Below are 14,884 nucleotides of genomic sequence, written 5' to 3' on the forward strand. Positions count from 1 at the left end.
GAAGTCAATGATATATCAATGAGGCCACCTCCCTCAAAATCTCAAAGAAAGAATTCAACAAGTGGAAGTGGATCATCCACCGGTAGCAATGTGAAAGGTCCTCTTAATCTTTATTTCTCGCAAAAACCAAATGAAAAGAGAAAAGGTGAAGATGTTGACTTAAATTCTTGTAGGAAGAGTTTAAGGGAGCGCGCTGTAGATACTTTTGCTAGGTGGATGTATGATGCGGGGCTCCCTTTTAATTGTGTAAATTACACCGATAGTTTGGTGAATTCATTAAGGCTGTAGGCCAATATGACCCAGAAATGAAGCCCCCTACCTATCACGAAGTAAGAGTTCCTTGTTTAAAAAAGGAGGTGGAGAAGACAAACAAGATTGTTGAGGAGCATAAGGTGCAATGGAAAACTTATGGTTGTTCCATTATGATGGATAAATGGACAGCAAAAAATGAAAAAATGGTCATTAATGTTTTGGTGATTTCTCCGAGAGGAAGATTGTTTCTTGAATCTTATGATGCTAGTGACTCTTCAACCGATTCCAATAAAATGTACAACTTGTTTGAGAAGACAATATTGAAAGTTGGAAAGGAAAATGTTGTTCAAGTTGTTACCGATAACGCAAGTGAGAATAAAAAAGCGGGTGACATTTTGAAAGGAGTTTTCCCGAATATTTTTTGGACTCCTTGTGCTGCACATTGTATCAAATTGATGTTTGGCGACATTTTCAAGTTAGCCCCATATTCTACAGGTGAACAAGTGGTTCTAATTTTCTATTTTAACCTTCATGTTAATTGTTTATACTTATTCACTATGAAATTTGATTTCCTACAGTTTTTGCTAAGGCGGTCAAGATACATTCTTACATTAGTCAGAGGCCGTTGTTGTTGAACATGATGAGGAGATACACAAACCAAAGAAATTTGGTAAAATCGGCTAAGACAAGATTCGCAACAGCTATCATGACTTTGCATAGTTTTTACTTGCAAAAGAAAAATTTGCGAACCTTGTTCATGTCAATTGAATGGAGTGAGGGTATCTATGCAAAGGAAGCTCTTGGGAAAGAAGTTGCGAGACATATTGTTGGTCCATATTTTTGGAATGACACTGTTCAAGCACTTAAAGTTGGTAATCCTTTGGTTATTGTACTTCGTTTGGTGGATGGGGAGAGAAAACCACCAATGGGATACATTTATGAAGCCATGGATATGGCTAAATAAGTTATTGAGAAGGCATTTGTTCATGATAAGAGGAAATATGGGAAAGTTTTTGAAATCATTGATGAAAGGTGGACGGTTCAGCTTCATCAACCTTTACATGCAGCGGGGCATATTTTGAACCTCGGATTCTTTTATACAAATAACAAGAACAAGACTTTAGATAAAGCAGTGTGGAAGGGGCATCATGCATGTTGCGAGGTTGGTGCCAGATGAAGCGATGCAAGACAAAATAGGGGAAGAACTTGGGTGTGTATATGCAAGCCGATGGAATACTTGGATTAGCTTCGGCCATTAGAGCCAGAACCAAATTGGCACCAGGTGAGCAAGTTGTTTCAATTGTTTTTACTCTTTAGAGCTTTAACTTTTAAGTTATTAACTTCTAAAATAATATATTTACAGTTGAATGGTGGATGCAATTTGGTTATGAAGTTCCAAACTTGCAACAATTTGCTATTAGAGTTCAAAGCTTAACTTGTAGCTCATCCGGATGCGAGAGAAATTGGAGTGTTTATGAACATGTGAGAAGCTATATTACATTATTACTAAATCAAAGTATATCTCAATTGTCCTAAGTACTCCTCTTAATTACTTTCTACAACCTATATGCAGATTCATACTAAGAAGAGGAATAGGCTTGAGCTAAAGAAACTCAATGATCTCGTGTTCGTTAAATATAATAGAACATTGGCTTGTCGTTACAAAGCTCGCAATATCATTGATCCAATTTTATTGGATAACATTGATGAAGCAAATGAATGGTTAACCGGAGCCCCCCCAAAATCATGAAGATGAAGAAGTATATGAAGGAGAAGGCCTTACTTTTGGTCATGTTGCTATGGCAAGTGGAGTTGAGGAGAATGTTTATGGTTTTAGGGGAAGTACTTTAAGGAGCAAAGAAAGAGTATCTACAAGTTCAAGTAGAACCCTAATTGATGAAGCCTCCGATGAAGAAGAAGATGACCACCAATATAATAACTCGAACATGATGACACTTCAAGAGTTTGGAGATCTTGTTGAAGAATAGGATGTTGCCCCTTTTTTCGGGCATCTTTGTTGTCCTAAAAATGACATTAAATAACCCAGTGAGCCACTCCAAACCCGCCCTACCCACGCTCTTCCAAAATTCCACGGGATCTCGTCAGGGCCGTCGCTCTCCCCCTGCTCATCTTACACATAGCCCTCTCAACCTCCTCAGCGCTTATACTCCTACAATACCCAAAGTCCCGACGACACTCAGAGTGTTCTAAGTTGCCTAGCTCAATTTTCCTATCCCCCTCTTAGTTCAAGAGTTTATGGAAGTAAGCCTGCCATCTATGGCAAATCAGTGTCTCATCCAACAAAACTCTGTCATCCTCGTCCTTGATGCACTTCACTTGGTCCAGGTCACGGGCATTCCTTTCTCGCACCTTGGCTAACCTGTACAACTTCTTATCCCCTCCTCTGCCTCCGAGTTCTTCATACAAGCGTTCAAATGCAGCGGTCTTGGCCGCAGTAACTGCTAACTTCACTTAAAGCCATCCTATACCGCTCCTTATTCGTCCTCTTCGCCTCCTCGTCCACGCTCTCCAGAAGCTTCAGATATGCCACTTCCTCTATAAATCCTTTATAACCCAAACTAGATGCTATGACCAAATAAACAATTAACTATAACAACCTTCAATTTTAATTGAATTTCATTTTACAGTGAACAAGAATAATAGATAAATAGATCATAGCACAATCGTAAAAGTATTTGGATTAGGTAATCTACAAAGACCCTGACTACATATAAACTCAAGGAAGTCTGGATGAAGTTTCATCTAGAGGAAGAAGCAGAATCAAGAAAAAAAGGAAACGTAGCAGACCTAAGTCCATATCCAGATCTAAAATAAATGGAAAGGGACATAGACATAGTGCTCCACCCCCATCTATTCCATGATCAGTGCAATCTTTTGGAATATTAGGGGTATAAGAGCTCAGAAATTATACTCTAGACTCAAAAACCTTGTCAACATTAATAAAATGGCTTTTTGTAATGATCTGGTCTGTCGTTTTGAGTGTATTTACCCCGATCCCCTATTTACTATTTTTCTCGTACCTTTTTCTGCTTATGTGACTTGCCGGGAGGTTTTGTTTTTGGGTTTTAGAGTATTTTGGGACACTTAGTCCCTAAAATGGGAACTTAAGTCTTAGCAATTTGACCGTAGTCGGAACTGTGTGAAGACGACTCCGGAATGGAGTTTCGTCAGTTTTGTTAGCTCCGTTGGGTGATTTTGGACTTAGGAGCGTGTCCGGATTGTGTTTTGGAGGTCTGTAGCTCATTTAGGCTTGAAATGGCGAAAGTCGAATTTTTGGAGATTTTGACCGGTAGTGGACTCTTTGATACCGGGGTCGGATTCTGATTCCGGAAGTTGGAGTAGGTATGTAATGTTGAATATGACTTGTGTGCAAAATTTGGGGTCAATCAGACGTGGTTTGTTGGTTTCGGCATCGGTTGTCGAATTTGGAAGTTTCAAGTTCTTTAAGTTTAAATTGGAGGATGATTTGTGATTTTAGCGTCGTTTGATATGGTTTGAGGGCCCAACTAAGTTCGTATAGTATTTTAGGATTGGTTGGTATGTTTGGTCGAGGTCCCGGGGGCCTCGGGTGAGTTTCAGGTGCTTAACGGATTGAGTTTGGGACTTATGCAATTGTTGGAGTTGCTGCACCTGGTGTAATCGCACCTGCGCACTTTGGGCCGCAGGTGCGGCGCCGTAGAAGCGGCCATGGAGCCGCAGAAGCGGTTTTTACCCTGTCCAGCTGGAACCGCAGGTGCGGCCATAGATCCGCAGAAACGGCCCTTGTTCGCAGATGCGGGCTCGCAGAAGCGGCCCTTATTCGCAGATGCGGACTCAGTCCCCCTTAAGTGATTTCGCACCTGCGATGGAATTTCTGCAAGTGCGGTTGAAGGCTCGCAGAAGCGAGATTTCTGGGCAGAAAAGAGGAAAAATCGAGGGTTTGATTCATTTCTTCATTTTTGGACTTGGGAGCTCGGGAATTGGCGATTTTTCTAAGGATTGGTAGAGAGAGCTTTGGGGTAACGATTCCTTACTCGTTTTTGGTTGTATTTCATTAATCTATAGTTGTTTCCTCCATTTAATTTTAGATTTGTATTGAAAAGTTGGGAAAACGGGGGAAGAGTTCCCTAACTGAATTTCTGAGTTTTGATTGGGATTTAGACATCGGAGTTGGATAATTTTGGTACGAATGAACTCGTGAGTGAATGGGTGTTCGTATTCTCTCACTTTTACTCGATTCCGAGACGTAGGCCCGGGTTGACTTTTTAGGACGGATTTCGAAATTCTTATTAAAATCTTGATTTCATTAATTAGATTAATCTATTATAGTTGTATTTATGATATGTAATTATTTTTGGCTAGATTTGGGCCATTCGGAGTCGGATATTCATGGAAAAGGCATTGTTACCGATTGATTGAGCTTGGTTCAAGGTAAGTTGTCTTGCCTAACCTTGTGTGGGGGGAATCCTCTTAGGATTTGTACTGTTTTTGATATATGAGCGCCGTATACGTGAGGTGACGAGTACGTACACGAGCTGATTGTGTAAAAACCCGATTTTTCTACTAAGTAATAACCATATTTCTTTCTTATTTGAGTTTCATTAGCATGTGTAGTATCCTGCTAGATTAGAATATCATGCCTACTTGCCCTAACTGTTTACTTGAACTACGTGCAACATGTTTAGTGAATTTACTTGTCTTTTCTTAACTGGTACTTAGGTTGAACTGTAGAATTTCGTGCCGTAACTATTGAATTCTATTATTTAGCTGCATATTTAATTTGGGACTACGTAACGGTATTCCGGGAGATCCCCCTATACTGCATATTTACTTTGGGACTACGGAACGGTATTCCGGGAGATCCCCATGTACTGCATATTTACTTTGGGACTACAGAACGGTATTCCGGGAGATCCCCCTGTACTGCATATTTACTTTGGGACTACGGAACGGTATTCCGGGAGATCCCTATGCATATTTACATTTGGGACTACGAGACGGTATCTTGGGATATCCCCTGTTGTTATCTCTGTGTACTGAGCTATTGTCTTCTATGATTTCATTCCTGTTAAATTTCAGTCTTTATTTTACTGCGGTATTTCATTCTACCTCGTTTTATTATATATACACACCAGTAGGGCCTTGGCCTGACCTCGTCACTACCCGACCGAGGTTAGTTTTGGTACTTACTGGGTACCGATTGTGGTGTACTCATGCTACTCTCTGCACATGTTTTTCGTGTGCATATCCAGGTTCTCCTTATCAGTCGCTCTATCAGTGAGTTGGGACAGCATTGGAGACTTCAAGGTATATCTGCCGCGTCTGCAGACCTCGGAGTCCCCTTTTACTCTTTCTCATGTCCATTATCTTCTATATTTTTCTTTTGTTAGACTCTGATGTAGAGAGACACTAGACTTTCCTTCTGTAGTTTGTGATTCATGATGTTCTGGGTTTTGGAATTACTATATATTTTTGAACAACTAGTTGTTAAATTTATGTTTTCATTTTATTATTCCGCAATGTTAGGTTTACCTAGCCATAAAGACTAGGTGCCGTCACGACGTCATACGGGGGGGGGGGAAATTTGGGCCGTGACACTTTTGTTGCTATATTTGAGCCATTTATGAATATGAACAATATTGAAGGTTACAAAAGATACCTGGGATTCCAACACTGTATGACTAACTCCAATGGTCAAATATGGTATTTCTGGAAGGGCCTTGATCACACCATTTGTATTGCCAACATTGATCAACAACTTACCTTAAATATGAAAGATACCTCCAATGAGATTGACACCTTTGTGACGGCTGTTTATGCTAAGTGTACTCCAGTGGAAAGAGAAGACCTTTGGGAAAGTATTGGCAACATTCACAATCAGATTAAGGGTCCTTGGTGTATGAAAGGAGACTTTAATGTTATCATGGATCCGGATGAGAAGCTGAGTGGATTGCCACATAGAATGTCAAAAAGTATGGAGTTTATCAATTGTATGGAGGCTTGTGGACTAAGTGATATTGGCTTTACAGGTTCTAAATATACTTGGTGCAACTATTGGAGGCCAAGCAGGAGAATATGGAAGAGGTTAAATAGAATTCTTATCAATGATGATTGGGCTCAGAAGTTTCAAAGCAATTGTGTTAAGCATCTATCCAGGTCCAAGTCTGATCATAGACCACTTCTTCTTAAATGTCAAAACTTGGACCAAAATCACATCAAATACTTCAAATTTATGAACTTCTAGGTAAATCAACCTGACTTTCTAGAGATCATACAATCATCTTGGAATGAATAAGTGAGGGGCAATGCTATGTGGAGGCTACAAACAAAAATGAAAAGGCTTAGCAAGGTTCTAAGTAGATGGTCCAAACAGCAAATAGGTGATATCCAAGAACATGTACAGGAATGGGAAGCTAAAATTAAAATCTAAGAGGAATTGGACATTATGAACAACACTGAACAGGGAAAAGAGGACTTGAACAAGGGTTATGCAGAATATACCAGATGGCTCAATATGCAGGATTCCATGCTGAAACAGAAAATAAAGATTCAATGGCTCAAAGATGGTGACAAAAATACTAAGTATTTTCATAGTGTTTTGAGAAGTAGAAGGAGGAGACTTCACATCCAAAGGATCAGAAATCATAGAGGCAGATGAGTGCAAGGAGATGATAAGGTGGCAAAAGCTGCTGTCAAATATTACAGGAAACACTTCAACTTGAATCTCACTGAAGGAAACAATAATATCCTTGAGTGCATACCTCAAATCATTATTGCACATGACAATACATTGTTGACCAAGATGCCTGATGAGGAAGAAATCAAACAAGTAGTATTCAGTATGAGCAAGGATAGCTCCCCAGGACCTGACAGGTACAATGGTATGTTCTTTCAAACTTGCTGGAATACTATAAAAATTGATATTACTGATTTTGTTAAAGAATTCTTCTCTAGTAAATCTTCAACCAAATTCTACACACATACTTACCTAGCTTTAATTCCCAAAGTTGATTCTCCCACTAGCTTTGCAGACCTAAGACCAATTAGCCTTAGTAACTATACTAACAAGATCATTTTTAAGATTTTGGATAATAGATTGAATCCTCTTTTAAGAGGTTTAATCTCTGAAAATCAAAGTGGTTTTGTTTCTGGAAGATCTATCACTGATAATGTAATGCTCACTCAGGAAATAGTTCATGGGATTTCTAATCTTAACAATGAAGGAAATGTTATTCTTAAACTTGACATGGCCAAAGCTTATGATAGAGTATCATGGCCCTTCCTTAATAAGATGTTATGTAGATTTGGCTTTAATAATGATTAGTGTAATTTGGTATGGAGAAGTATTTCTAATATGTGGTACTCTATAATTGTGAATGGCACAAGACATGGTTTCTTTACTTCTTCTCATGGATCCCATATCCCCATACCTATTCATCATTACTGCTGAGGTTTTATCTAGATCCCTGAATAGTTTGCATCAGAACAGTGATTTTACTCCTTTCTCAATGCATAGAAATGGACCTCAGTTACTCAATTGGCTTATGCTGATGAAATTGTAATTTTTAGTAGTGAAAATACTAAGTCCATAAAATTGATTATGAAACAAATTAGGAACTATGAATGTGTTTTTGGGCGGCAAGTTAACATGGATAAGAGTTTTTTTCTCACTGATCCCAAAACATGTGCATATAGGATCAACAGAATTAGAGCTAAAACCGGCCTCCTGGATAAAAGCTTTCCTTTTAACTACCTTGGTTGTCCTATTTACATTGATAGGAAAAAAATCTCTTATTTTGATAGCATGAGTACCAAGGTTATTAAAAGGTTGAATGTGTGGCAAGGTAATATGCTTTCCTGTGGTGGTAGACAAGTTTTTATTAAATCTGTTATCAATTCTCTGCTTATTTATATTTTATCTGCCATTAATCCTCCCAAAGGAACTTTGAAGCTTATTCAAAATCATATTGTCAGTTTCTTTTGGGGGACTTGCAATGGTAAAACAAGTACCATTGGACTTCTTGGGAAAAGCTCTATTGTCCAAAGAATGAAGCTGGAATTGGTATCCAGGGATTGAATGATATCTCTAATACTCTTACCATCAAAAGATGGTGGCATTTTAGAGTAAGTAATTCTATGTGGGCTGAATTCCTCAAGGCAAAATACTGTTCTAGAGTTCATCCTGTTGGTAAGAAATGGTGCAGTGGCAACTCTCAAGCGTGGAAATACCTTCTCTGGGCCAGAGATAAGTGTGAAAAGCAGATTACTTGGAAGATTAATGCAGGGAAATATAGCTTTTGGTGAGACAACCGGACTGAATTGGGACTTTTGGCACACATTTGTTCAAGCTACATGAACACTAGCAATGTAAAAAAGAAGGTAAATGATTTCATGACTACTAACAGGTGGGATGCACAGAAACTATACAATACTCTTCCTAGCCAAATTGCGCTACACATCATGTCAATAGAGTTGGGCCAGGATAACAAGAATGATTATGCTATATGGAATGCTACTGAGGATGGTCACTTTACAAATGGTTCTGCTTGGAATATGATCAGGGAGCATAGAGAAATCAATGTCACAATCAACAAGATATGGCACAAATCCATCCCCTTCAAACAATCTTTCATGTGTTGGAGAATCTTCTTTGGCAGAATCCCTATTAGAAATAGTATTACAAGGTTGGATTCTCAAGACACAGAAGTGTGTAGATGTTGTCCAACTCCTGCTAGGGAGACCTTGCAACATGTCTTTGTGGACGGCAGAGCAGCCGAGTATGTATGGAAAGTTATGGGTAACCCATTGGGAATCACTTATCAGCACTTACCAATCAGAGTTCTTCTTAATAAATGGTGGAACATAAATGCTAGAAACAGTGTACACAATCTGGTATTGCAAGGATGCTTTTTCCTAAGATTGACACCAATGGTACATGGAGTAATCTTTGTACATTGATGGAGAAACTCAAACCTGCTGTCGTATGTACTCCTGTTCGATGGATCAAACCAGCTCTTGGTTGGATTAAAATTAACTCTGATGGTAGTTTTATCAGAACTAGCAGGAAAGCTGGGATTGGGGGCATTGCTAGAGATAACAGTGGAGATTTCGTCTTCGCATTTTCGATCCCTATCCAAGCCAATAGCAGCTCACAAGCTGAAGCTACAACAGTGAGATTTGGGATAGAATGGTGCACTCAACAGGGCTACTCTAATATTCATGTGGAGACTGATTCTCTTATGTCACTAACATTCCTCATCAAGTAAGACACCAACAATTTGAAGCTGCAACACATTATCAATGGTACTACTGCATTGCTTGGAAACACTGTAAATTGTATCTCTCACTGCCTTAGAGAAGCAAACCAAGTTGTGGATCTGTTGGCAAAATTGGCTTCTACAAGTGGAAACAAGACCTTATATCACTCTCAAGACAATCTTCCTAGAGAGGCAAAGGGGCTGATTCAACTTGACAAATGGCAGTTTCCTTCCTTTAGGAGGAGATATGAAAAATATAATTTTTTTGTTAGTTAAGTTAGAACTATGATGGAAAGGCTTTTTTGTATAGGCTATGCCTTTCCTGTTTGCTTGGCAATTTTTTGTAGACCGGAGGCAAGGTTCCATGTCCCCCTCTTGTCATTGTAAGTTTTAATATACATGGTAGGGGTCCAAGCCTAACCCCTAAAAAAAATCTAAACAAAATATTGGATAATGTCATATAGAGAGAATAAAGATAAATGGACGGAGAATAAATTGTGAAACTATTTTAATATTTTTTGAAACTATTTAATATTGAAATACTAAAGCCCTGAATGAGTTGTTGGTTCAAATACTTGTTAACCACTCTTATACACCCTTGTATCGTTTAAGACCAATAGGATTAACTTATTATCATCTCAAAGATAATCTCTTCTTGGATTTACGTTTTAGTTTGTCACGACCCAACTGGAGGGTCATGACTAGCACCCGGGCCATACTTGCCGAGCACCAACGTACATTTTATCTAACCTTCCTTATTATCTTTAAGGGCCGACAAGATCAATATAAATAGTAGACATGGATCATGAACATCCAACAATAAAAGATAATGTCATGAACATACATAACATGGGACGACAAGACTGTCAAGAAACTATATATAAGGTACGAGCTATCATGATGTCATGAAAGACTATACAACAAAAATCAGCCGAAAAGGCATTCTAAACCATACATAAGTCGACACCTGTCTATGAGCCTCTAAAAGAACATAAGTGCTACAACATTGCCGGAACAGGGCCCCGACATACCCATAAGGTCTATAACAAAAATGCATACCAAGACCACGGCAAGTCCGGAGAAGGGATCTCGCCAATAACCGCTGAACTGGACAGCCTACTGTGGTGGGGGAGCTACGTCTACCTGTCTATCAGGACCTGCAGCACGACATGCAGCGTCCACAAATAAAAAGGACGTCAGTACGAATAAAGTACTGAGTATGTGAGGCAAGAAAGCATAAGTAAGAACAGTAATGTAAACATGGATAGAGAATATACAACCTGTGACATCTGGGTACCTCTGAGGGCTACTGACATGAAATACATGATACATACATATATATACATAAACTTTTAAAACATATGCCTTTGTGGGCATCACCATCATCATATCGTACCCGGCCATAATAGGCTCGGTAAAATGTACCCGGCCATCATAGGGCTCGGTAGAATCGTACCCGGCCACGTGGAGCTCGGTAAAACCCAACTGATCAGTGGTTGCACAATAGGTGCCATACCCGGCCAACTATAGCGCGGCTCGGTAGAGTAAAATAGATACATATATATGATGCATGCTGGACTCATTGGAATCACATTTTGAACCTTTCGGAGTGACGTAAGGTCGGTATCCTTCGTACACGTTATTAGGATTAACTCTTCATCAAGAAACTTATAAGAATCAAGAACTACCAACAACATTGATAATATAAGAATAAGAGAAGTAACATCAATACCAATCGTTTCATAAGAAGGGCAGCAATATAAGTACTGCTAGTTTCTAAGAGTAGAGTATCTTTGGGAGCTCGTTCATTACATTATGTACAATCGGAGTCGTGCAAAAGAATGAAGGGGATAGACTCACATACCTTGTATATACTGCCCAACATCAAGCTATACAAATATCACGACTCCTTAGTCTACAATAAGACAAATGACACTATCATTATCGTTTAAGCGTCGTAACTATTATGTATCGACCACAACCTATTTTACGATGAAACGGACAGCACCTCCCCTATTTATATGACTTCCCACAAGTTAATACAATCACCAAACAGCCCAAACAACATCATTAATAATCATATTGAGCCTCCAAAATAGTCCACCAACCAACAACATTACTACCAAGCTTTTCGATATATATTTCACAAGTTCTAGCTTCAACGACTTAGCTGCAACTTGGATAATCTTAAATATATATAGAGTAAGAGGTTCCTTACTTTTAAACAGAAAGAACAACTCCAATTTGACCTTAATTTTCTACGAAATATCCCTTCAATTCTGCCACAAGAATAAGGAAGCGAAACTAGCAATTAATTCGGGTTTTTCGGCACTAGAATTACTTTAGAAGACTTGAAATCACCTAGGGTTGATATTAAAAACTTGAAGGTGTATTTACAAGACATAAAACACTTAAAACAACCTCCCACACGAGCTGGAACAACACAAAAATCAGCAACAACAAGAAGAACAAGAAACTTACTAGCGCAACGGGATTCCCGACATTTGATTTGTGTTGTTTGCCCTTTGTTTGGGTCTTGGATCATGAGAGAACCTTGAGAGACTGTTTTTAGGGTTATAAGGTCTGAATATACTAAAAAATAATGACTTAAAATGGGGTTGAAGTATCTTATATATGTCCATATGTCTTAAACCGCCTTTGTGGGCCCCATAGAGAGCAGCTTGGCGCACTCTCGCAAAAACGCGAATATCTCTCTATTCCGAGATCGTATCAACGAACGGTTTAATGCGTTGGAAACTAGACTCATAGATCTTCAATTTGATAGGTAGATCACCCCATAATTCCAAGCACATTGGGGGAAAAATACAGTAACATTTGACCTAAAGTTTAAGTAAAATTATAAACCTAAGTTGCGACAACTTTTATCAACTTTTGTTTCATAACTCGCTTGACTTCAAGACTTATGATGCAGATATTATATGATTCAAATACATTAAAACAAGACCTCTTGGGTAGTGTTACCCGAAAATACGGGTTACAACATCCTTGATTCGTTTAACTTCTAATATTTGTTAACCACTCTTATATACCCTTGTATCGTTTAAGACCAATAGGATTAACTTCTTATCATCTCAAAGATAATCTCTTCTTAGATTTACATCGACTAACTTACGACGTGATCTATGGTATGCGAATTTGAGTTGTAACAATTTTGCCATCTTCTCTTCTTCTTTAATTGAATTAACTAACCAATACTAATCTTCATAGTAATTAAATTGAATTTTAAGGACATAAATTCATATCAACACTACAAGATTGATATTAACTGCATTTATATTCACAAAACATCTAGGTAAGCTATGAAATAAAAATAAAAATTTAACTGCATAAGCTTCAACTTACTCTTATTCAAATCAATAGCAGAAGGCATGTGCTTCGTCCCATAATTTGTGTAGATAGTCCATGTGCTACACATAATAATTTAGTAAGTTATTTATATGAAAAAATACTAAATTTGATATCATTATATTAGCATAATACATGAACTCAAAATGATTGGATATCAAGGATAATTTTATGTTAAAAAGGAAAAACATATTTTGATTTGCAATGAAAAGGATAATGAATCGAAATTGAAAATAAAATTCAACCTCCAATAAACAACGATCCGTTAGAGAAACTCATATATGCACTAAATATTTATTATTTAGCTAAAATTCTTAACTACAATTTGCATTACAAAGATCTGTTTGCTCCCTAACAATAGGCTAACAATATAAAACACAAAACTTATATAGAAAACGTATTGCTTTCCTATTAAAATTGAGAATGGTCTAGACACCATCTACTCTTATTTTTCCTCGATTAAACCCTATTACAACTGTTCATTCTAATGTGTTGGTTTACTTTATAGGAGTGTTTGGCTCCTCAATAAACTCTCAAACTAAATTGGAGATATAGTTCAAATTGAAAAAGGATCGAAAAACATATCAAGTTATTCAAATTTATATGAGTACATATGATCCGAAAGTAAGTGTGTCAGCATATGGTCGAAGAAGATGTCCAAAGAGTAATAGGATTACTCTGTCCTAATCGAAAAAGAATTCCAGGATAATTTACAATCACATCTTTAAATTATACAAATATTTAAGAGCATAAAAATCGATCAACATTTCAGAAATATTTTAGTCGTTCAACATTTAACATAAAATATTAGTGTTTTTATAATAATATAGATAGATAGATATAGATATAGATAGATATAGATATATATAGATAGATATAATTTATATATAATATGTGTATAACAAGTGTATAATCTATGTATACTGGCTAAGGAAAGTAAATTATAAATTTGACCGGCTATTTGTGTAAATATTCCTATATGTAATTGGGTTCTTTAGTTGCAGAAACGACATCAGTTAGCCGCTTTGAGCACCACTATTTAAAACATATTCAGATTTTCAGAATTATTTCAAGTTTGATTAATTTTTGACAAAGTTCAGACGGCTCTTATTGCTACTTTGCTATATCTTCTTTGGGCGTTCAGGCATATTTTTCTTCCCTTTTTGAGATGCAAATTTATTAATTCTTCTAAATTGATCTATTCTAGTAATTATTTTTTCACTTGATAATATAACTAATGAATTTAATCTCTAGTGAGACATTGTTGATCTTAGTTACGATCAATTTTACTTTTAAAAAACTTATTTTTCTTAATATTTTTAATTTAGAAAATAAGTCTAAATTATCGATATCAGAATAACTATTATGTTTTAAGGAACTGCAATGTTTGTTAGATTCTCACCATTTGGTGACCTCAGTTTTTTTATCACTAAAGAGAAGACCAAAAATATTTTTATACCTTTCCGATTGTTTGGATCTATTTTGAAGTGGAAAAAATGACTTAGTCCACAATTTTTTTTGTAGACATATTTAAATTCTAATAAATAAATACTTAAAAAAGCAATATACCTATTAATAAATAAATAAAAAATTATAAGCTTTTAAATGAAAAATAATAATTAGAAATTTAGAATAACAAAACTTGGTTCGAGAGGTTAATAAGTTGACGTCGAAAACAACTTTTTATTGCTTCATATACTTGATGTAATACTTGAAAATCCGAAGAGAAACAAAAAAGAATTGCAGTTTACTTTACTCTTGATCGGCTTCTTGATTCTTGTTTTTAACACAAGGAGTAAAAAACACAAGTGGCTCTTGTCTCTTCTTGTTTTTGATAGGGAAGGAGTAAAACATTTTAATACGTATTTTAGTATGATGAGAAAGCCTAAAGGTAAAGAAAGCAAAAACTAAAAATGTGGATCATTTGTTAAAATAGTACAAAAAGAAATTCACTTTCACAGGACAAGATCCCTAAAAAGTGTTTTCTTGTATCCATAAAAATATTCATA

At 37.0% G+C, this 14,884-nt stretch overlaps 2 protein-coding genes and 1 long non-coding RNA gene across 3 annotated transcripts; all 3 read left to right on the forward strand.

Moving 5' to 3' along the window:
• Positions 1-305: 305 nt before the first annotated feature.
• Positions 306-1,216, forward strand: LOC142169043 (uncharacterized). The gene is made up of 2 exons (XM_075230239.1): positions 306-747; positions 831-1,216. Exons 1-2 carry the CDS (start codon positions 306-308, stop codon positions 1,214-1,216), a joined length of 828 nt encoding a protein of 275 aa, XP_075086340.1.
• Positions 1,217-1,426: 210 nt separating this feature from the next.
• LOC107808585 (uncharacterized) lies at positions 1,427-2,104 on the forward strand. Its single transcript, XR_012698900.1, has 3 exons — positions 1,427-1,534; positions 1,616-1,734; positions 1,826-2,104. It is a non-coding gene; the product is annotated as an uncharacterized LOC107808585 (long non-coding RNA).
• A 3,777-nt stretch (positions 2,105-5,881) lies between these two features.
• LOC142169044 (uncharacterized) lies at positions 5,882-9,785 on the forward strand. The gene is made up of 9 exons (XM_075230240.1): positions 5,882-6,281; positions 6,716-6,818; positions 6,958-7,125; positions 7,348-7,519; positions 7,769-8,314; positions 8,410-8,552; positions 8,658-9,033; positions 9,126-9,514; positions 9,608-9,785. The coding sequence occupies exons 1-9, from the start codon at positions 5,882-5,884 to the stop codon at positions 9,783-9,785; spliced, it is 2,475 nt and encodes an 824-aa protein (XP_075086341.1).
• Positions 9,786-14,884: the final 5,099 nt, after the last annotated feature.

The sequence above is a fragment of the Nicotiana tabacum genome, chromosome 14 (genome assembly GCF_000715075.1).
Source record: "Nicotiana tabacum cultivar K326 chromosome 14, ASM71507v2, whole genome shotgun sequence".
NCBI lineage: Eukaryota > Viridiplantae > Streptophyta > Magnoliopsida > Solanales > Solanaceae > Nicotiana > Nicotiana tabacum.

What these genes read in the sequence shown, in the direction of transcription:
- LOC142169044 (XM_075230240.1), top strand. Translation starts at nt 5,882, where the DNA reads ATGAACAATATTGAAGGTTACAAAAGATACCTGGGATTCCAACACTGT. An exon ending in GATTCAATGGCTCAAAGATG is followed by an intron (nt 6,819 to 6,957) that starts GTGACAAAAATA and finishes CAAATATTACAG; the next exon opens with GAAACACTTCAACTTGAATC. An exon ending in GCAGGGAAATATAGCTTTTG is followed by an intron (nt 8,553 to 8,657) that starts GTGAGACAACCG and finishes GACTACTAACAG; the next exon opens with GTGGGATGCACAGAAACTAT.
- LOC142169043 (XM_075230239.1), top strand. Translation starts at nt 306, where the DNA reads ATGAAGCCCCCTACCTATCACGAAGTAAGAGTTCCTTGTTTAAAAAAG. An exon ending in GTTAGCCCCATATTCTACAG is followed by an intron (nt 748 to 830) that starts GTGAACAAGTGG and finishes GATTTCCTACAG; the next exon opens with TTTTTGCTAAGGCGGTCAAG.